The sequence below is a fragment of the Sitophilus oryzae genome, unplaced genomic scaffold (assembly GCF_002938485.1).
Source record: "Sitophilus oryzae breed Bouriz unplaced genomic scaffold, Soryzae_2.0 scaffold_562_pilon_pilon, whole genome shotgun sequence".
In the NCBI taxonomy this organism is placed as follows: Eukaryota; Metazoa; Arthropoda; class Insecta; order Coleoptera; family Curculionidae; genus Sitophilus; species Sitophilus oryzae.
This window is the reverse complement of record NW_022147154.1, coordinates 1,065,370-1,087,758: the sequence shown is the minus strand read 5'-3', so window position 1 is coordinate 1,087,758 and position 22,389 is coordinate 1,065,370. Positions and strand designations below refer to the sequence as shown.

Here is a 22,389-nt window from a genome sequence, read left to right as displayed (position 1 = left end):
TGTATAAATCCATCCATCGTTAACTTAAAAAGTGTCGTAAAACAGAGTATATTAAAAAAGTCTAAATAAATGAACAACAGATCTTGCATAAGGAATGAAAGTGATAATGAAAATTAAATTTCTTTACTTAAATCGCACTGTCAAGGATTTAAAGAGTCGCGACAAAACGACGATTATTTTATGGTTTTTAATATTTATGTTGATTTTAACCGTAATAAATCGATTTATACCCAATATATTATTGCCTATGAGAAAAAATTCTTGATCGTACAAGAAAGTAACCACCAACAGCTAAACATTTTTTGTTTGGAAAAATAAAATAATAAAGCTTATCGTATTACTCTGATTAACTTTGATATGGTATTAGAGCAAGAAAACCGCAATAAATGATTTTCGGGAGAAAATCGAATTCATATAAAATTATTTCGGCGAAATTTTCAGCTCACATTAAAGAATTGACTCCAAGAGTTATGTACCGGTGTCTTGTGTAATTATTTATTATTCCAAATTTTCAAACTAAGAGATTATGACAACATGAAATTAGATATACTTTATGTTATTTTTGTTATAAACATCATGAATGTTGCGGAATCAGGAGGTCATGGCAAAAAACAGTAAGTGAATAGATATTAATACTTTATAAAAAAATACACCTTATATAAATTTCTTATATTGTAAAATTGCAATTTATTTGAACAAAATACTATACCGGGTATTTCTCAAAAGTGGCTCACTCTATATCTTTTTTTTACATAAAAATCGAGATTTGGTACGTTAATATATAACATAATTCAGAATTGATTGAGGTTTTTAGTATTTAGTTGCTTTCGGTCACTTTATGTTTCACCGGAAATGACTACAACCGCTACAACTTTTGATTTTTAAATGTCATTCTTGTTTTTTTTTACTTTATGTCATAGAAAATGAAACTCTGAATTTAATGACTCGAAACACTAAGTGGCTATTTATAAAAAAAAGTGTGGTTATTTGTAAAAAATGCCTTTTTCAAATATGCTAATGAGCCACCCTCGTTCCATTTGAAAAAGTTGAGATATGATTAACAATACGATTTGGGCATCTTTTAACCGGCCAAGACAAAATACGAAAAACATTAGATGATCAAACCTATTTTCCAAGGCTCCTTGATTAAAAATTAGTGTTATACAGCTATGGCACGACTGTAGTTTAAAATACAATTTTTTTAAGGAAAAATGTCTAAAGTTGAGATATGATATATCATTCTATTCAGAGTGTACAAATAACAATAAGACAATAAGTAAAAAAATACCGAGGATGCCATTTAAAAATCAAAAATAGTAGCCATTTCCGGTAAAACAGGAAGTGAACTAAAGTAATTGAAAACGCCACATACATTTGTGACTTGGCGGTAAAATCAACAGGGGAGCCAATATTTAAACAGTTCAAAATTTGCATGCGATTTCCTATGTTTCCAACTACAATGCACCATCCGGTATTACAGTTGAGGGTTGGAACCTTTGGTGTTAAACAGCAAAATAAAAACACTAAATCACCACAATACACCAAAACACTTTTACTTTTACACTGGACGCGCGTTTCGCTAACCATGTTAGCATCATCAGCAGATGATTATAAACTCAAAAGTTTATAAACTTTTGAGTTTATAATCATAAAGTTTATAAACTTTTGAGTTTATAATCATCTGCTGATGATGCTAACATGGTTAGCGAAACGCGCGTCCAGTGTAAAAGTAAAAGTGTTTTGGTGTATTGTGGTGATTTAGTGTTTTTATTTTGCCATCCGGTATGCAAATCAAAGAGAAATGTATAACAAAGAATATAAACATTAACAAGTTTTATTTTCTTTATATTAATATAATTTATATATTGTTTCAGTGTTCACCTAAAAATTATTGTACCTGTCATTCATCATAAACACACTCATACCATTTATAAGAAACCCAAAGAAGAAAAGAAAGTTATTATTCATAAACACGTCCACGATCACGGGCACAACCACGGTCATAAGCACAAACATGGCCATAAACATAAGCATGATCACAAACACAAGCATATTAAAGAAGATGACCACCACGGAGGTCATGGATACCATGTTCATCATTCGAACCATGATTATGGACATGATTGGAGCAAGCACTCGGCAGAAGGGTACGAGGGATCATTTAAACCATCTCCGGAGTTGTCAGTTGATGATTTTGGAGCAGTTAGAGATTACAGTCATGCCCCCGTAACGCTTCATAGTGATGACGATTATCCGGTGTTCCATAAATCCATCACAAGTGAAGGTTTCCGTGTGACTGAAGCTAAAGGTTACACTGCTAACGCCCCCATAGATGCGCAGCTGGTAACTGGTGAATATCAAGTACAAGAAAACGATCCATATGATATAACGACTACCTCCTATCAAAGCGTGTATCCAGCATCAATACAAAATGAAAATGTCCACGAGATTCGTTCGAGTCACTCTCTAAGTGAAAATGATGACTACGAAGCTGAAATCAATGGTCAAAACAGTGATACTGAATACTATGATAAAGGTGGGAACGACTTGGTCGAATACGGCTATTCCGAAGACGTTGAACCATCTCAGAAAAGTAAAATTATTGTAGATAATCCTGGCTATGGTATAGCGGCTGCAAAGCAACTATGGACTATTAAAAACAACGGATAATACGATTAAAAATATTTATAATATAGCTTTTCAACTCCTTTGTAAATATGAGAGATATATTATAATTATACATTATATTTCTAAATATTATTTTTTATATTTTTAATAAATTGATATATAGTTTAATGTTATCTTCGACTATTACGATTCGTTCATTTGAACAAACTACATACACATTTTACGTATCACAGTATAAATAGATATTTATTTGTAAATAACTTTCACATCGCTTTTATTTTATATCCATGATGTTTGTTTAGGGCTTCTATTCGAATCTATTGATGTCCTACTACAAAAATTCGCATTCTTTATAATTATGAAGACGGCATAAATTATAGTTTATTTTATTACAAATATATATAACTAGCGTGAACCAGCGACTTCGTTCGCGTCGAATTAATCATTTGTAATGGTGATGATAAAGCAAAGCAAGAATTTCCATTAACATACAAACTGGATAAAATTTTCTCACATTTATGTATGTCAGAATGAGAAAAAACAATATCACGATATTATTATATAACTTGGTAATATTTGAGGGGTAGTTTCATCTCGTTGGAATTTGACTTTCGAAAAATCCGTTTGCGAAAAATAAGCTTTTTACGTCAAGCAGTTTAAGCAGAATCGTGGTTAAGAAATTACCCAACTTTTTGGAACACCCTGTATGGTTTTTTAAAAAATTTCAAAATATGTAAAAAAACCAAATAAATTATGCTTGGCCAAGCGTTTTCCCGAAAGACTAACCGTTTTTTAAATAACAAATATTGTAATATTTGAGGGGCGTTTACACCCTCTTGGAATTTGAGATTCGAGAAACCCCCCCTTATCAAACCTCTACACCCCACAGTCAATCCGTTTACCAAAAATTTTACCAGCTTTAAACGTCAAGCAGTTTAAGCAGAATCGTGATTACTCAATGGTCATATTTTATGAAACACCCTGTATAAATTTATAAAAAATCTTTAAATATATAAAACAACAAAATAAAATATACGTGTTTAAGAGTTTTTCCGAAAAACTCACCGGTTTTTAAATAAAAAATATTTTAATATTTGAGGGATAGTTTCACCCCCTTAGAATTCGAGTTTCGAAAAATCCCTTCTTATCGAACCTTTACACCCTAAATTCAATCTGTTTTCCAAAAATTAGTTTTTTACGTCAAGGGCTTTAAGCAGGATCGTGATTAATCAGTATGTCAGTCACTTAACGATTTTATATATTAGTATAGATTGGTCTAATAGAACATAAAATATTATATATTATTGCTAAAAGAATAATTACTGATCATTGCTATTAGTAAAAATATATACACAAGGCTATTACCTGTATTACAGATATTTTGGGTACCCGAGCGCGTAATATATAGTTCTAATATTTATTTTTAAACGAACCTAAGCAAGGAACGAGTCTCATTGTTATCCGATTCAAATCTTACGACTCTTTTTTACGACTCGTTTTTCGACAAATTTTATGGATCCGTGCTGGCCATGATCCATATTAAACTGTAATCTGGGCAGTGATCAGATTCAATTTTTACGACTCTTTTTTACGACTCGTTCGTTCAAATGTTATGGATCCGGGCTGGCCATAGTTCAATTGAACAAACCGTATTCTTAGAGGTGAATCGAATGTCACAATTAATTTGTTATACTCATTCAAATGAACGACTCATTCAATCTTTGCCCATCTCTACTACCTATTTAAGCAGCAATGATGAGTAAGACCAAAACTAGCATTTAACCTGCAAGATCAAGACGATGACCCCCCTTCCAGTGCAAAACTTACACATGTCCAAGACAAAGCATGCAAGGCTCTTGCGGTCTTGCATTTATTTATGAATTATCGCTTGACAAATTTCTTTAATTTCGACAGAGACTCACAGATAGATCATTAAAATCTTATGGTACTTCTAGTAGTTTTAGAAACTTCAAATTTTGGATTTTATGTACCTTTAAGCTTATAGGAAAAATCTCGAAATATTCTTATAGATTTAAAGTTAGGTGCCTAGCCGCTACCCCTAACTGATTTTCCAGTCGACAAAATATTAGAAAACTTGAACAAATTATCAATCTGATATTTCTGATTTTATTTATATATCAATGCAACAACAATAATTTAAAGTTTATGAATTTTATTGCTAGTCAAAGTTCTTTAATATTATTTTGAGAGATGTAAACATAGAATAAAAAGTCTCGTAACGCAATTCTTCCACTAGGAAAAGTTGTGAGATCTCATGTCAATTTTATTATAAACTGATAATATCCATATTAGACATCTTTATTTCTGCCATAATTATAATGACTTGGCGATTGCACGATATGATATTCTACTGGTTAAAAAACTTTATTCTTAAGTGCATTGTTTAGATTTACTTAGTTATCGAAATGGTAGATTATTCTTTTCTAATTATTATGGTACCGTGCAATTGCCAGGTCATTATAATTATTACAGAAATAAAGAAGTCTAATATTGATACTATCAGTTTATAACAAAATTATTGAATAGGTGCTCCAACACAAACTATGGAGTGTAGAGATGAGGAGAAATATCTCTTATGGGACTTTATTTAGAAAAGTGGTCACAAAATTGGGAAGAACAAGAGGTCACCAAATAATCACAGTGGCACTAATGACGCATAAATCTCAAAAATGGAAAGTAACCAAAGATAAGAAAATAAAAGTAACATAACCAAACATTACCCCAAAAAGCTTTGTTTTTATTTTTTAGAATATAAAACATTTATTTTTTATATATTAGAAGCTCAGTCTATTGCTGCTGAATAAAAATCGATAATTTATTTCATGTGACATGGAAATAAAATTTGTATTTTTTTGAAACCCGCACCTTCACATCAAATATGTATCTCTTTTGAATCATTTCCTGTTCTAAAAATTTTGGCGCATATTTTAAATTTTAGGTTTTTGCTACAGCAGCGCCATCTTAAGTCTTCCCTTTTTTATGACCAATTTTAATGCACGAAGATATTTCTCTTTACCTCTACACTCCATAATAGAAACTAAAGAAAATAAACTGAATTGGTTTTACATGAGATCTTACATTTTTTTGTAATGGAAGAATTGGGTTGCGAGACTTGGCATTTTTTACAGGAAAAAAATTGTATTTGTTAAAATGTTTTTTAAGGAATTTAGATTTTCAACTTAATATAAAATCATAATGAAAAATCGTTGCCTAACGTTTTACGGCTTGTGATTTGAGCCGTTATATTTTTGATTAGCGGTCAACCGAAGACTAAAGTGATCAAGGGCCGGCAACGTGGAAGGGTTGCGGGCCATGTGAGCTTATATAATCATCTTTCGGCGCCATCCGGTCACATTCCTAGAGTTATCTCCGATAGTGTTGCAGGTGTTGCACTTACACCACGCTCTACGTCGTTTATAGAGCGCTCAATCGTTCTCTGCTTCCGTGATTGTTTTTCTCTCAACATCATGACAGCCAATCATCTGATTGTAAGTAACTTTTAATTGGATATATAATTTCCTGGGGTCTCCTGTTTCTCTAACATCTATTTTTTTATTAAACCTTAATGATAGTAAGGGACTAATTAGATATTGAGAGCAAAGATATGTTTTTTGTTTTAAATTGCGTGTAATTCATTTAACTGTTTGACTATTTATTTTTTTATTGGATCTAAGAATTATACAGGGTGTGTCAAAAAGCAGCAAGCAAAAATATCTCGTACTTTTTGTAAAAATAACATTAATTTTTTATATCAATATACGTCGATTCTCCTTCGTTTCATAGCTACAGGGGGTAAAATTTTTCTTCGATTTATTATAATTTTTTAAGTGCTTTTTAACTTTTTAATTTAGGCGCTTTTTAGTAATTCCAATGAAATTTTGAGATAATACATATTTTAATGGTAAGAAATATCCACAGATTCATCAGGGACGTGTATATTGTATATGGGTTATTACTGGAATATTTTTGAAAAAAAAAACATGTGCGCTACTGACTTTTTTTCTTTTGATAGCAAAATTGTGTAGGCCGTTTAATGCAAGTTTTTTTAGCACCAGATATTTTGTCGATTCCGATCTCCTCGATTTTTAAAATTTTATATAATTATTATAATATAATAAAAAACGCAATTTTATTAATCAAAAAATTAATATAATTAAAATAAAAATTAAATTAAAAAATTATTTATTTTATCTAATTTATTATTAAATATTATTACTATTAGTCCAACTTACCGCAAATTCAAATAAAAATGTAACGGTATTTAATATAATCACAAAAGACCAAATTTTAACATCCTCTAACTTTAAAACTATGCATTTCCATACCCATGCTAAGTAATAATTTAATTTGTGGTTGCTATTAGACTTGAATCAAGGCAAATTAGTAAAATTGCGTTTATCTCATCAAGGAGGCTGAAATCGACAAAAGATCAAGAGACAACTTTTAATCCGCATTAAAGGATATACACCACAAGAGAAAAAGTCAATGGCGTACATGCTTTTTTTAGAATAAAACATAAAACATTCCAGTGATAACCGATATACACGTCCCTGGTGAACATGTCGACACTTTTTTAGTATTAAAATATGTCGCATTTATAGTAGCTTGTACCCTCAAAAGTTCATTCGAATCGCTAAAGGTACTTGGAAGAAAATTATAATAAATCGAAAAAATACTAAGATTTTAACACTCTGTAGCTACGAAATAAAGCAGAATCAGATCTATGTTGATATGAAAAATATATCTTATTTTTACGCGAGGAATTTCCCCTTAGATTAAGAATTTCCCCACGAGAGATGGAGCTTCTTTTTTTAAACACTCTGTATATAAAAATATACAGAAATAACAAAAGGACAAAAAGGGAAATAATTACGGATATGAAAATGTCATCCCTTTATTTAACATATACATATGTAAAAATTTTTGTAATACAGTAAAATATTTAAAATTATAGTATTGAAAAAAAAACAAAGATATAACAAAGAGAATAACACTAATTAAATACAAAATAAAAATAAGTTACTGAAGGAAGGAAATACAATTATAAATAAGAATGTACAAAATTATTAAACTCTAGGCTGGCTAGTAACAAATAATTAATTTTATCGTATTAAATGATCAATGTTATGCTTAATATTTACTTTAGACTTTTAGAAAAAGATAATTCAATTTTTTTTTATTTTTAAATATTCTAATACTGAAGCAGAGATCTGAAAATCTTTCTGTTTCTTTCTTCGCTAGATAGAAATTTAAATTTAAAATGTCGATTTCATTCTAAGCCGACAGGCTGGTCTGATTAACATGTACAAGAAGGACGATAAAATATATTCAATGCTGGACTAACACCTGTATCGGCTTCGGCAATGTCAAAGAATGCAACAAGTTAACGCTCGAAGAGTTATATAAATTAGAGGGAAATAGAATACGCTTGAGAAAAATTTTTGGAAATGAAACATATATTTTAATTTAATATTAATTTCCTATCAGAAGACTAATCTTACTACTTTATTTGCATTTAGTGTGCTAACGAAAATAAGTAATATTTTAATATTAACATACATACGTTATTAAAACGTTAATTATATAACGTTAGTATGAGAAATTACAAAGTATAAACAATATAAATTATATCATAGACATTTCATATCCATTAGCGTAACTAGCAATTTATCCTGGGGTGGGCTTGGGGGTTGGGGGGGGGGGGTTGAGCCCAGGGGGGGCCTAGGGCTTTTGTTTTTTTAAAAATGAAAAATAATTTTAAAAAACACATTTTTTGAATGAAACGTTTACATGAATTTATCTATCAATAAATTTCATAGACTTATTGGTTATCAAACCGTATTCCGCAGTGGTACTTAAATACCTACAAAGATAGTAGATTACTTAAATACCTACAAATTTTCTAAAAAAATAAAAATTAACTCATTTTTTGAACACAACAAAATAAAATTAACTAAACAAAACTAGAAAACGTCATTTTTACTATATATATATATATATATATATATATATATATATATATATATATATATATATATATATATATATATATATATATATATATATATATATATATATATATATATATATATATATATATATATATATATATATATTTATATATAAAAATTAATACGCAGCCAAGAGTCATAATTCAGGATTTCTCTGAGGGTTGCCCAGCAGTACCTGGGGGGGGGGGCCCGTCACCCCCGGGCTCCCCTGTAATTACGCCAATGTTCATATCTGAAAACCAAAAGAAAATCAGCACCTGTTTTATATAAAAAGAATCTAAGTTTGAAATAAGTGAAATATTTTAAGCTCTTTCTGCTGCTATAGGCTTGGTGTATTTCAACAGATTATTTAAAATTCCGATAGCAGCGCTCGGTACGGCAGAAATCAGAACTATCCGGAACTAACGCCGCGCCGTCCCGGTTACCATTTATACTGATCACATTGAAATAATACCGATTGAAATCGTCTGTCATAATATTGAAATAAGTTTCTTTTTACTAGTGCAGTTATTGAAACTATAAATTTCTCAGGTACGAAGTTTGTATGATGTATCACTGTTTCAGGTAGTAAGACTTAAGCTTCATTCTGAATCTCGCAATTAGTGGTTTCAATTACACTCTATACTTTTTAGTTTACGATCATTTAGGAGAAAACTAAAGCAAAAATCAACAGCATTCAACGTAATGACATAATGATTGACATAATGTACAAGTATAGTTTTTATTAATCTATTTTATCTATTATTTTTTTATCTATTGGAGTCACTATGGAGTACATCATAGAATTTTATTTTATTTTTATTTATTTACGCAAACTTAAAAATTGGTAGTATTGAGAGAAAGAATAATTATGTTTTATATATTAAATTGATGAGTCGGTCTCTTAATAAAGAAAAGTTATTTATTATTGTATCAGTAAAATCATCAGATTGGTGAAGAGCTGTGAAAAGATCTTTTTAGATTGAAAGTAAGGCAAGTGGCGATAAACGTTTATTTTTCATGGAATCTCTACTATAAATTTTAATGCATTTCAAACATGAAAAATGTCTCTCAACCCAAGTACTTCTAAAAGGTGTAGTAACAAACAAAACAAACAATTTGAAAGCCTCTGGAAATATATTTCCAGGATTATTCTCCTTAAATTATTTTATAATCGAAATAATTATCATATCTATTATTAACACCTGCAATTTATTCATTAATTGTTGGTCAATAACATTTTTTGTTTGTTAAATTACTATTAAATGCGTTGGAAATGTATCAATATAACAAGTTTGTTAAATCAGATGTTAAATGCATTGGAAATTTTTTATAGAATTCTTTAAATTTCGGATCCGCAAGAGATAAATAAAAATAATTGAGACATACGAGTACCTATCTGCAAACCTTATTTCTAAATGTATAACAATGTTATCTAATATTTCATAAAATAAAATTCGCAAAAGATATTTGACTTAGCCGCTTTTACTAACATATCGAATTGAAATAGCAGAGAGACTTTTCTGTAATATCTGTTGTATCGTCTTCTGGCATCGAATAAAATAACGCGCTTTTTTTTAGATTATTTTATTTCTGTGGCGTGTTCTGAAATACAACCGGTTATATAATTTTTAATAATCTCGGACAAGTCCGAAAAATGTTTCCAATTTGCTTTAAACATTTTTTGAATTTTCATATAAAAGTTTTAAATGCTACGTATAATGAATCATATGAAATATCCCCTTAACAAATGAATCTTATGAAATATCGGTAATATCCCCTTAACTTCTAAGCCTCCCGAGCCTCCACGACTTTATGCGAAGGCGACCGGAGATTTCGCCTAAGCCCCGCCTTAATACGATACAACTCCGACTTACGTCGCGTCGCTACCGCACGATGAGTTAGACAGAGATAGAAGACTGCCGTACGTCGTGCATCGACTCTGATAGTAGGCGATGTAGAAATCGCCGAACAAAGGCACTCCTACGGTCAAAATTATTTTGTTTTCTAACGCAGCGGCACAGTCAGCGTCAGCGTACGCCAGCAGTAGTGAATATGTTAATATACAAGACCACACATATTAAAATAGTATTGATTATTAAAACACACTTCCGTGTATTACAGTATTTTTATGTATTGGCAACATTAATAGCTGTGTTAATAGTAAATAATGTAATGTAATAAAACCGCTTAAATTCTGCCAAAATGACCTACCCTGACGAGCCGCCTCTGATAGAGACAGCCTAATATTTAGCTTATAAAACAATCAACTTTTAATTTCTATCCACAATTTCTCTTGACGGATGATAATCAAAGGCCAAAATCACATTCTTCGCAAGTTTTGAAGTATAGTTAGTGGAAAAGTCAAAAGTTTGTTAACTTTTTCTATTTTTTAATTGAAAATGACTACCACTAATTTTGACGTTCTGAATGCTTACACTGAAATAAGAGGAACAAACTTCTACCTTAATTTTTAGGGGTACTATTTTGATCCCAGAAACACGATTATGAGGTTTTTTTCGGGAAAAAAAATTGGAAATTTGGAATTTTTTGAAAAATGTTTTGGGATTTTTTTTAGTTTTTAGTTAAAAACAATAATTTCGATATAATATGGCGATATAGGTAGTAAGTCAAACTTACAAGATAGAAAATCCAGAAAAGATCAAGTGGTTCTCAAAATTTAAACAATTTTTTTATGAAATTTTCAAAGTAAAATAACGGTTATTTTGGACTTATTTGAAAAACGGTAAAAAATATGTTTCTTTTATCGAGATCTACCAGTCCTGAAAATATATGCACTTATTTAAAACTTACCCTGTATAACAAATTTTTGGTGTTATTACGCTATTTAAATCCGTAAATTTGTTTAAGTCGGCTATTTACAGTATTCTCCAAAGATGACAGCACCGGTGGAGAATGCACCAAACCTATAGGGTAGTTTGGAATTTGGATGGCTCCTAGTTATGTAGTTTATGCAGATTCTGAAATGCTGTTATCAGCCATACAATGCCTACCGTGTTAGCGAATGTCTAAATCGACACCAGTCATGAAATATCCGACTACTCCCTCTAAGTCGCTTAAATTCAGTTTTGGTACTTAACTTTCCAATATAGAATTTATTATTATTATTATTATACAATATTCAATAGTCTAATAGCTGCTCAAATTTATATGAATATGAACCAAGTGTAATTTGAAGTAAAATTAGAAATTAAATCACGTAACAATCTAACGCGTGTCACGAAACCTTTTAAACCCAATATGGGGTTGTTCTCGATTAGTAATTACCTGCCAGTTGCGGCATTATCTATGCTTTTAACTTTTTAAAATGATTGAGTTGCGCCCGATTCGAAGATACGGCCCCATGTGGAGTCGGTCAGTATTATCGACATCCTTATATAGGGCGAGAAAGATGTCGATTAAGCTACATACTATATTTTGAAATTTTATGCATATTGTAATATGTAGATGTAGATATAGATAGAACTCATGATACAGTCTCAGGGCTTTGACAAAAGCTAGTATCTGAGACGGTTTGACAGAGGTTAGTTCTCCATCTCTGATGATATCAGTCGTATCAAAGTTTATTGCACGAAAGGTTGTCGTCTCAGCGCACTCAGTGATGAGGTGTTCTGGTGTTTCCCCATTTTTCTCGCAGAATCTGCATTTGCCGTTGTTGCTTAGCTTCAATCTACTGAGGTGTTCATTGAGGAGACCGTGTCCTGTTAAAAAAAACCGTGACGATCCGAAGATTGCTCTTATTTAAATCAAAGCACAAATCTTTAATTTTTCTCGTTTTTTAGTCTCGTAAGTTCTGAGAAATTTCTTCGATTGTCTTACACCCTTCCGTTGTAGGATTCTTATTCCAGGTTACGGATTGAGTCTTCCACATTCTTGAGATCCCCTTTATATTTTTTTCCAATGGATCCAATGGTCCTGCACATTCCCTTTTAATTATAGAATATTTACAAAATGCTTTCAAAAGAAAACGTAGTTGGACTATATCACATCATTAATTGGTCTGCCAGGTGTCTGATCTTTCGTTGGCTGTGAATAGGGGATTATTTGAACATTTTTTATTTAGTATAGTCACAGACTAACCTAAATCTATATTAGTTTGTGGTATAGTTGTTTAGTACGAAAAATCTTCGAGTAAGAACAAACTTCGAATTGTCACGGGGTTGCTAACAGGACACTGAATCTTCAACGAACAACTCAGTAGATTGAAACAACAGCGAATGCAGATTCTGTGGAGAAAGTGGAAAAACGCCAAAACACCTCATCACCGAGTGCGCCAAGACGACAACCGTTCATACCATAAGCTTTTGTACGGCTGATGCCGGAGATGGAGAGCTGGCCTCCATGGAGCCTCAGATACTGGCGTTTGTCAAAGACCCGAGACTGTGTGATCAGTTATAACCAGGGGTGGATGGGCCATATGGGAAAACGGAAAAATTCCCGGTGGGCCGGTGGAGAGAGGGGCCGGTGGGCCGATGGGAAAATAGGCCGGTGGGCCGGTCCCGATCCCGATCAGAGCTCAAAAAAGATTGATTTAGCAAAAATTAAATGGTTAATCTTCTAACTAAAGTTACGTAAGATTCTTAGTGACTGCCTAACTAACTAATCAATTTGCATCAATATAATCGTTAGTTGCTTTTAAACATAAACACCAATTTGTGAAATAACTATTGTTAGATATCTTCCTCTGAGACACTTATAATTTTAATAAACATCTGTTTGTTGTTCCATTTGAAATGTTTTATTATACAAGGTGAGTCTATAAGTGCACCTTATTTGTGCTGCTTTGTGCAAATATTTTCAGGGCTGGTAGATATGAATAAAAGAAACATAATATATTCTCTTTACCGTGTTTCAAAAAGTCCAAAATAACCGAGTTATTAAAGTTTGAATTTTTAAACAAAAAACTGATTTATTTTAAAAAAAATTTACCACCTAAATATTTCTGTATTTGCATCTCTTTTTGTGCCGTAATATCAAAGATTAAGAAACTATACCGTGGGAGAATTTGCGGTGAACAGGAAGTTCTAAAAAATTTTCTAAAATATACAGGAAAATTTATAAGAAAAAACACGATTTTCAACATCTTTTTTTACAAAAAAAAAATTCATAGACATGTTCTTGGGGTCGAACCACCCCTGAAAATATTTGCACTTATTTAAGACTCATTCTGTATAGTTTTACCACTATTCTTTTATTAAAACACATTTATATCCACTGCTTAGGTATTGCCAAGTTTTTTTTTCGTTTGAGTCATGGCATTATTATACAAAATATCAAATGTAGAATCTAGGAAAAGTTACGCCAATGAGAATTATACCAAAATTAAAACCCGTATACATGACGAGGCTACTGCTGTACCAGAAAAGAGAGAATTTCTTTCTACAATCTGTAAGAAAGTATATACCTGAAAAGTTAAAATAATGTATTTCACAGAGGATTGGGCCAGCTGAACTGAATGAATCAGGAAGTCTTAAAGTTTCTCAAAACTGTGATTGAAAATCGTAGCATATATTCAAGATCAAATTACCGTTATCGATAATGGAAATAAAACAGTAGAACCCTGTGAAACTTAGCTATATAGTAAAAATTCAGATGTCCGATCCGATATTGATCTTTATAAAAATTTTGATCAAGACAATTTCAATATTTTTAAAAAATTGGAGGCAAAAGAGATTTTTTCGCCCGAGCGAAAATCACCCTTACTTGGGGTGATTTGACCTTACCCAGGGTGTCCCAGAAATAAGTGCAAGTATTTTAAGAGGGACAGATTTGGTGAAAAGAAACATTTTTTCTCTTTACCGTTTTTCAAGTAAGTCCAAAATAACCGAGTTATTTTACTTTGAAAATTTAAACAAAAAATGCTTTTTTGCTTAAATTTCGAGAACCACTGGATCTTTTCTGTATTTTCTTTCATGTAAATTTAATCTACTACCTATGTTGAGAGATTATCAAGAAATTATGTTTTCTTAACTTAAAACTAAAAAAAATCAAAAAATTTCTTCAAAAAATTCCAAATTTTTGCAAAAAAAAATGATAGGCGTGTTTCTGAAGCCAAAATATACTACCATTTAAAATACTTGCACTTATTTCTGGGACACCCTGTATATTAATAAATAAAATATGTTTCTTCGTTATGGTCATTTTGTTTTTGTGGATTTGGGCCGGTTGCCTGTTATTCCCGGGCCGGTTTCCACTTCCCCATCCACCCCTGGTTATAACTCGTTATAACTCAAGAAATGGGAACACACAATAGATCTGTAAGGATGCATTTATGTTGGAGCGGCGATAAACGATAAGAGCAGCGATAGTAGCGCAGCAAAGAATATTATTATATTAATTTATACGTAGGTGTTTATATTGGAGCAACGCATCGAGACACGGTTGGCAGTTGAGCAACGATAAGGGTACGTTTATGTTGGAGCTGCGATAAACGATAAAAGCAGTAAATTAGCGCTGCTCATATCGTTGCTCAACTGCCAAGCGTGTCTCGACGCGTTGCTCCAATATAAACACCTACGTATAAATTAATATAATAATATTCTTTGCTTCGCTACTATCGCTGCTCTTATCGTTTATCGCCGCTCAAACATAAACGCACTCTAAGGCAGCGGTGATTAATCCCCCTCCTAAACATTCTACATTCTATAGTTGTTTAATAAAGTTTCTTGAGTTACAGTACGTCTGTCCGTTCTGTAGCTACGGGGTATCCGTGAAAGGGGTAACGATATTCTCTCGATGTTTTTCGTAAAAAATTAAACGACGCGTCCCATCAATAAAAATTCGGCAAATTTGCAAGTAGCCAATAAAATGAGTGGGCGGAGCGATTTGCGGTGACGTACTCGTCAAGTCGACGTATAAAATATATTGCTGTTTATTTAAATGTTTTTTGTCCGCATTCCTTTCATAGACACAGATCCAGCAGACGTACAGTACAAATATTTCGATTATTTCTTGAATTATCGTTGATGTATCTGGTATGAGCGAGGCCACGAGAATGACTAAGTAATGAATTACAAACAAATCATACACCGCGAATACTATTTTCAACGCAACTAATTATCTTGTGGTGATCATTCCAAATTAAAAAAAAAATAACCAGCCTTTCCAAACCACACAAATTCTTGTAAACAAAATATGACATCGACAAATTCATATTTTTGCTGGTATTTTAATTGTAGCTATCTCTGGGCCGTATTATATATTTTACTAATTATGGTAGATTTTTACAAATAACATTTAAATGCCGATTCCGAATAAAACAAAATTCTAGGCGAAAGTACAACTTCCAGTACAACCTCTGTTCAAATAAGTCTAATAGGTACAACTTTTGCATAAACTCATCTGGGGAGATATTTGACCTTTTGAAAATTTACATGGGATTTCTTATGTCACGTGTTCAGATACACCACACGATATATTAAAATGCATATTGACATACTTGGATAAACTTTCATACTTATCATATCTCGTTTAATGTTGATTATATATTATCAAAAACATACATAAATCACACAGCCAGCTAAGAGATATCATAGAACCTTTGAAAAGTAATAGTGCCTTCAAATTACTAATTACCTGCCAGTTACTGCATTGTATCTCTTTCTAACATTTTAAATCGGTGTATTGTGCTTGGTCCGCCAGACCCCATGTGGTACCAGGCATCATTGACAGATGATACTCAAAGATATACTTAGCGTTAATCTCCGCTACCATTATTCTACAGTCGTTTATATTATTGATATAGCCGCGTAAATACGTATAATTTACTTGACATGACCATGGATCATTTTTTTTTAATAAAACCATCAATTTATTTGGTTAGGGTCATTTACAAAAAAATATAATAGAATCTATATAGTACTATAATTTGAGATTTTACCGATATCACTGTAGGTACCGTGTACTGTGAGAAAAAAAATCATTACACAAATATACAGGGTGTCCCAGAAATAAGTGCAAGTATTTTAAGGGGTGGTAGATCTCGATAAAAGAAACATATTTTCTCTTTATCGTTTTTCAAATAAGTCCAAAATAACGGAGTTATTTTACTTTGAAAATTCCCAAAAAAATGATTTTTTTCTAAAATTTTGAGAACCACTGGATCTTTTCTGCATTTTCTTTCTTGTAAATTTAATCTAATACCTATGTTGCCATATTATCAACAAATTATGTTTTTAACTAAAAACTAAAAAAAATCCTAAGAAATTTTCAAAATTTCTTTTTCGCGAAAAAAACCTTATAGGCGTGTTCCTGGGGTTCAACTATACTACTTGCACTTATTTGTTTTTTTTTTCTTTATTCCCTAAATTTGAAATTGTGATACGACACTGAGCTTCTTTGAATGGTGGTAGACAATGATTCAGTACTCAGTACTGAAACCAAAAGAAATTCGTATATTCCATTATCTTTATTTATTTTGACTTACACAACGTTTTGATCAGATATAAACTAATCTAATTCATAAAAAACTACTGAGCTTTTATACTACAGCCAGGCATTCACCTGTGAATAAGTCCAGGTTGCAGGTTGCTAAAGATGTTATTATTGTTTGCTATAAAAAAAAGTTTTTTTTTGATCTACGCTTTTCCCAATAAGATTCCTCGTGTACAACACGAGCTTCCAACCACTATATATTGTGCTGTTTTGACCACCGCAATACATGACTTTATTCATGAATAAATTAATTAATAGATGAATCCGCCACAGAGAGGTATAGACATTTTTTATGACTTCATTGTTTCGTCTTCTTGAAAACTATTAATTTATTCAAAACAATGAACTAACTATATGAGTACCGTAAAATGGGGTGAATAGAAACAGTTTCGTAGGCTATTAGCGATATACCGGTTGAAAAAAATGTGGTATTATTTTCCCGAATATTTTAAAACATGGGTCTTTGTTTGTTCTTTGCGTATACATATAATTTGATTTTTGAAAAATATGCATATAAATATTAAATAAAAATAACATTTGTGTTTCTATTCATCTGCTATTCGGGAGAATAGAAACACACATTGATGTTAATGTTTTTTTCTATTCTATTTCCAACAAGGTGATTAGAAACAGTAAATTATTACATATTTAAGTAGGTTTAATAATAATTAACAATACATATAATATGACAACTTACATGTACCAGCTTATGTATTACTTTAAAAATAAATATTTTATTTATAAAGTTTTCGCGCCATACAAAATAGGTGATAAATCGATCTCACATTTATTGATCAGTTGATTGACAGAAACAGTGCTGCCACAGATAAAAATATAGTTTTTACATTTTATTGTGTATTACCAATGATAGAAAAATTAGATATGTCGACTCTCTTTACTTTGAATATTTTTAATCGTGATTTGATTTTTTTCAGAAATTTTGTTTCTATTCACCACTATGTTTCTATTCACCCCATTTTACGGTACTAGATAAATATTTGAATGATAAACGGGCTCCTGTCAATTATCGTTGCTTCTATCACGAGAACCGGCTGCTATTGGTTAAAAACGACGAAAAATATGTTTCGTCTAGATAGCTGAAAATTGGTATCTACGTTTAGGTATGCAAAATTAAAGTTTCTCGAAATTTGGCGAGGAATCTCATGTTTTAGCCATTTATTACTTTAAGTGTCAAATTTGACAGATACTCTAAGGCAACAGAGTAAATTTTTATGTCATTTTTCATCTAAATCAAAGCAGAAACTATCGTCAAAGTCAAATTTCTCAATCAATAAATAAAAAAAAATATGATGCAGACTTTATCTGTGACACTGTATGTCAAATGCACAATTTTATTATTTAATAAATTATTATAAAATGAAATTAATCTTCCGGTAAATTTGTATTAACGCTGTTGGTACCTAAGTTCAGTTTTATGTCAAGAAACGCTTTTCGCACGAATTCGTTTCGTTTCCATTAAAATGGAGGAAATATTAAAAAAAGCTGAAGAACACGACAAGCGTTACTTCCACCTTAAGTGAATCCATTTACCAAAAGGAATAAAAAAATACCTTCAGTAGTCAGGACAGAAAAATATTCTATCATGGGATGTCGATGAAACTGTTCTCTTGTAAATTTATTATACATATGTGGCATTAATGATGTAAATATTTTATTAGGGTAGTTAGACGAGTGTCCATTTTCATTTTATATTATTACTCCCAATCTCTATGGTATTTCATGGTTATTACCTATAAATGGTAGAGGGAATTATGGCATCTTAATTCCCGTTAATAATGTCCAAAGGGAGTTATGATTCTATTTATGGTTAGTAATAGATGCGTAACCAAGACGACATAAGCTAACATTAATGTAGTAACAAATAAATATAATGAGTTAATTAAAATTAAATGTAAATATCAAACATTAATTCCATAGTTCTTACCGAACAGAATTACTTAACATAATTTCCTTAAAAGAGCTTTGTAGAAGAAATAACTATATGCATTAATTATTTCAGATTATTCTAGCTGTTGTTTGTGCCCTATCAACAAAAGCATCTGCCTTCTGGTTTAATGCCGAAGAACCACAAACTTCGTAAGTATTTTTTTATTTACATAAATTACCTAACTTAAGAATTTAATAAAATTATCGTTAATGAAGGTAGCGGCACCGTTTTCCTGAAATTTACAGAATGCACTTAAGAGTGTTTTATAATAAATTTATTTTTACGAAGAAATTCGAGGCATTTTGATAGTGTTATAAAAAGGTGAAGTACCTTAGAAGCGGTTCCTTTGAAGAAATAAAAATATGTTTTGTATTTAAGTTACTATTTTCGGAGATTATATTTTTTGTTTTATAATTGACATTAGTAAATGTAAATATTAAGGTCTTGCATGGGAGTAAATTTTATTAATGTTAAGAAATGGTTTGTTATTAAATTCGTAAAGTGCACAATAATATATATTAGGAAACTGTTTAAGTTATTATGCTGTTTTGGATAAAAGTAGAAAATATAAATTGCACTTCTTCAACACCCAGTAGATAACATATCATGAATGTACAACTTGTATTGTAATACGTATTGAGCAATAAAAAGAATTGGAAGAAGGAAAAATTTGCTCAGCAGAACCATACCATAACGTGGTACACTGATGCTTCCACACAAAACCAAAGCAGGAGCAGGGATAGGAGTATTTGGGTCGAAAACTAAATACTCCGAACCAATAGGCACCTACCTCATGTAATATCCTTCAGGCAGAAATCTACCCTATCGATATCGAAAAATGCGTATACAACTTATCTTAGATAGGAACTATATTGGAAACAAGAAATTACCATCTTATTCGATAGTCAAGCAGCATTAAATGCGATCAACTCAGTACCCATCAATTCGAAGTTGGTCAAAGAATGCCTACAGAACTTGAACAAAGTAGGTAAAGAAAATAAAGTCCCCTTACTCTGGGTGACAAACTATCAAGGGCTAGAAAGCAATAAAAATGTGACACCTATATTTAATTTACCTTAAAATACGACATGTATTGCAAAAAAAACTGAATTTTATAAAAGACAATGTTACAAAAGACTTGTCAACAAGTCCTAGAGACGAATTTTTCTTATTTAAATCTTTATTCTACGTATGTGGTCAAATATTTTAAAAAATTAATTATATGAATAGACAGGTTGTGCCCTGTCATGCCGCTCTTTGGAGCAGAAAAAACCTTCGGCTACCAGTTCGACAATTTCAACAGTCATGCTGTTGATTAAATAACCAAAAATACGTTGATTGATTGTAGTTGACTCAATTTAAAATAAGATTGACATTAATAATCAAACTGATGTCGTAGACAAACAAAAATTTCCTTTTTGTTTACTTATTTCTTATGTGCATTTGATCCAACGTTATTTTTTTTTACCTTTTCGAAGTGTAAGTATAATCCACGTAACTATGTCCTATATTAGTTTTTTTAAGTGTCCTAGCATTTTGGTTTAACCAAAAGTGGCTACAAATACGCTTATTCTGATAGACCACGTATTGTATGTATTTTATGCTTTTTGGTGTTTTAAGTGTTCTTTAAGTTTTAAGTGTTCTGTGTGTGATGTTCTGTACTAAGTTTAACCATCTTTTAAACAGTATCAGTTTTTTTTACCAAAAATTACATTTGTAGGGCTCAAGTAATTATTTTGTCTCGGATTTTCCCGGTGTTCTCGGTACTTTCGGTACTTGTTAATTTTTATTCCACGATGGGGGTGCAGTCGTCAATCAGCAAGCAAGGCATGGTTTTCAAAAGTAAATTCGATAAAAAACTGAGTTTTTTAATGAAAATAACATCAAATTTTATTAAGTATTCAGTCATGAGCAAATTAACATGAACACAAACACAAACATAAGCGAAGAATACACATAGGTAACTTAAAGTTCACATCAAACAGCATAAACGAACTTAACTAAATTTGTAACAATGCCTTACATTTTTTAATTATGTACAAAAATGTTAATGCCTATAAAAACATAACATCAAAAAACCGGCGTCGAAGACGGGTGGGGAATGACAATCAATAAAATTTTGACACGGTCGATCTCTAGGCGCCATTTACGATGGACATGAAACTTGTCAAAATTAACACTAACTAGAGAACGATTAGAAAAGGATAGAACGTTTCCAGACACACAAATCTAGTTCAAGAAAATAATTTTTTGTCGAATTTTGAACAACGCCACTTAAAATCGTTTTTACTCAATATAAGAATAATTTACACTCATTACAATATCCTTAAGTTCAACTGGCAGTAAGCGCTATTAAATAATATAGAAGAGTACAGTTATCATCGATTGTCATACCCCAGCCGTCTTTGACACCGATTTTTTTTTTTCAATAGTTTGGTATAACTAATGCATTGCACAACATTATACTAAATAAAAATTATTATGTTTTGAGTTTCAATAATTGCTAATAAACTTTATAGCAACTTCAAAAGAGAATAGAAGTGAGAACAGTAAGAAATAGGTACCATCACTACTTATTTCGATGTGTTTGATTTCGACCGCTGGAAAGTATCGAAAGACTTTTTTTGAAATAATCTAGTTATAATTTAGTATTGAACAATCGTTTTAGTTGAATTAAAAATATGTTTGTTTTATTTTCAGCAAACCAAGGGTACTATATCAAGCCCCAGATTATTATAGACAGTATGTTCCTCCACCACTACCATATGTACCTTTGCAAGTACCACTTCCTGCGCACTTAGCACCAGCTACAGTTCAGAACGTTCAATTAGTGCCCTGTTTGTGTCCAGTGAGTCAGGAATATTCATATGACAGTGATTTGATCAGTAGAAAAGCTCAGTTCGTGCAACAGCCATCCCCTATTCCACAGCAAAAACGCAGAAGATAAAGAGGAAATAACAGTTTTCGTTTTATTTCAGTCAGTTTACTAGCAATTAACAAAAATTAATTACTACATTTTTAATTTAGTTAGTACTAAGTACACAGTGTTGTCCGAATTGTATTCCGGAAACTGCAGCAGTATATTGTGCAGATAAAAATAAGTAAAAATATCGTATAAACGTATGTCCTAAAATGCTCCGGAGATACAGGGTGTAGAAGTTTGTTTTTCATTTTCAATTGTTCTATATTTCCATTTTTTCCCAATAATTTCTGAGCTAACGCCAATATTTCAATAAAAATTGGTGCCTGTTTTTCTTTGACATAAGAAATTCCATTTCGATGTCAGTATGACTCTTAATTGTTGGGGGTGCCACATACATACGCTGACTAAAACTATACACGGTGAAT

General features: G+C 31.4%; 2 protein-coding genes across 2 annotated transcripts; both read left to right on the top strand.

The window, feature by feature from the left end:
- Positions 1 to 482: 482 nt before the first annotated feature.
- Positions 483 to 2,670, top strand: LOC115887291 (zinc transporter ZIP6-like). The gene is made up of 2 exons (XM_030906682.1): positions 483 to 614; positions 1,875 to 2,670. Exons 1-2 carry the CDS (start codon positions 535 to 537, stop codon positions 2,668 to 2,670), a joined length of 876 nt encoding a protein of 291 aa, XP_030762542.1. The 5' UTR covers positions 483 to 534.
- A 3,347-nt stretch (positions 2,671 to 6,017) lies between these two features.
- LOC115887348 lies at positions 6,018 to 22,109 on the top strand. The gene is made up of 3 exons (XM_030906766.1): positions 6,018 to 6,137; positions 19,114 to 19,190; positions 21,742 to 22,109. Exons 1-3 carry the CDS (start codon positions 6,117 to 6,119, stop codon positions 21,986 to 21,988), a joined length of 345 nt encoding a protein of 114 aa, XP_030762626.1. The 5' UTR covers positions 6,018 to 6,116; the 3' UTR covers positions 21,989 to 22,109.
- Positions 22,110 to 22,389: the final 280 nt, after the last annotated feature.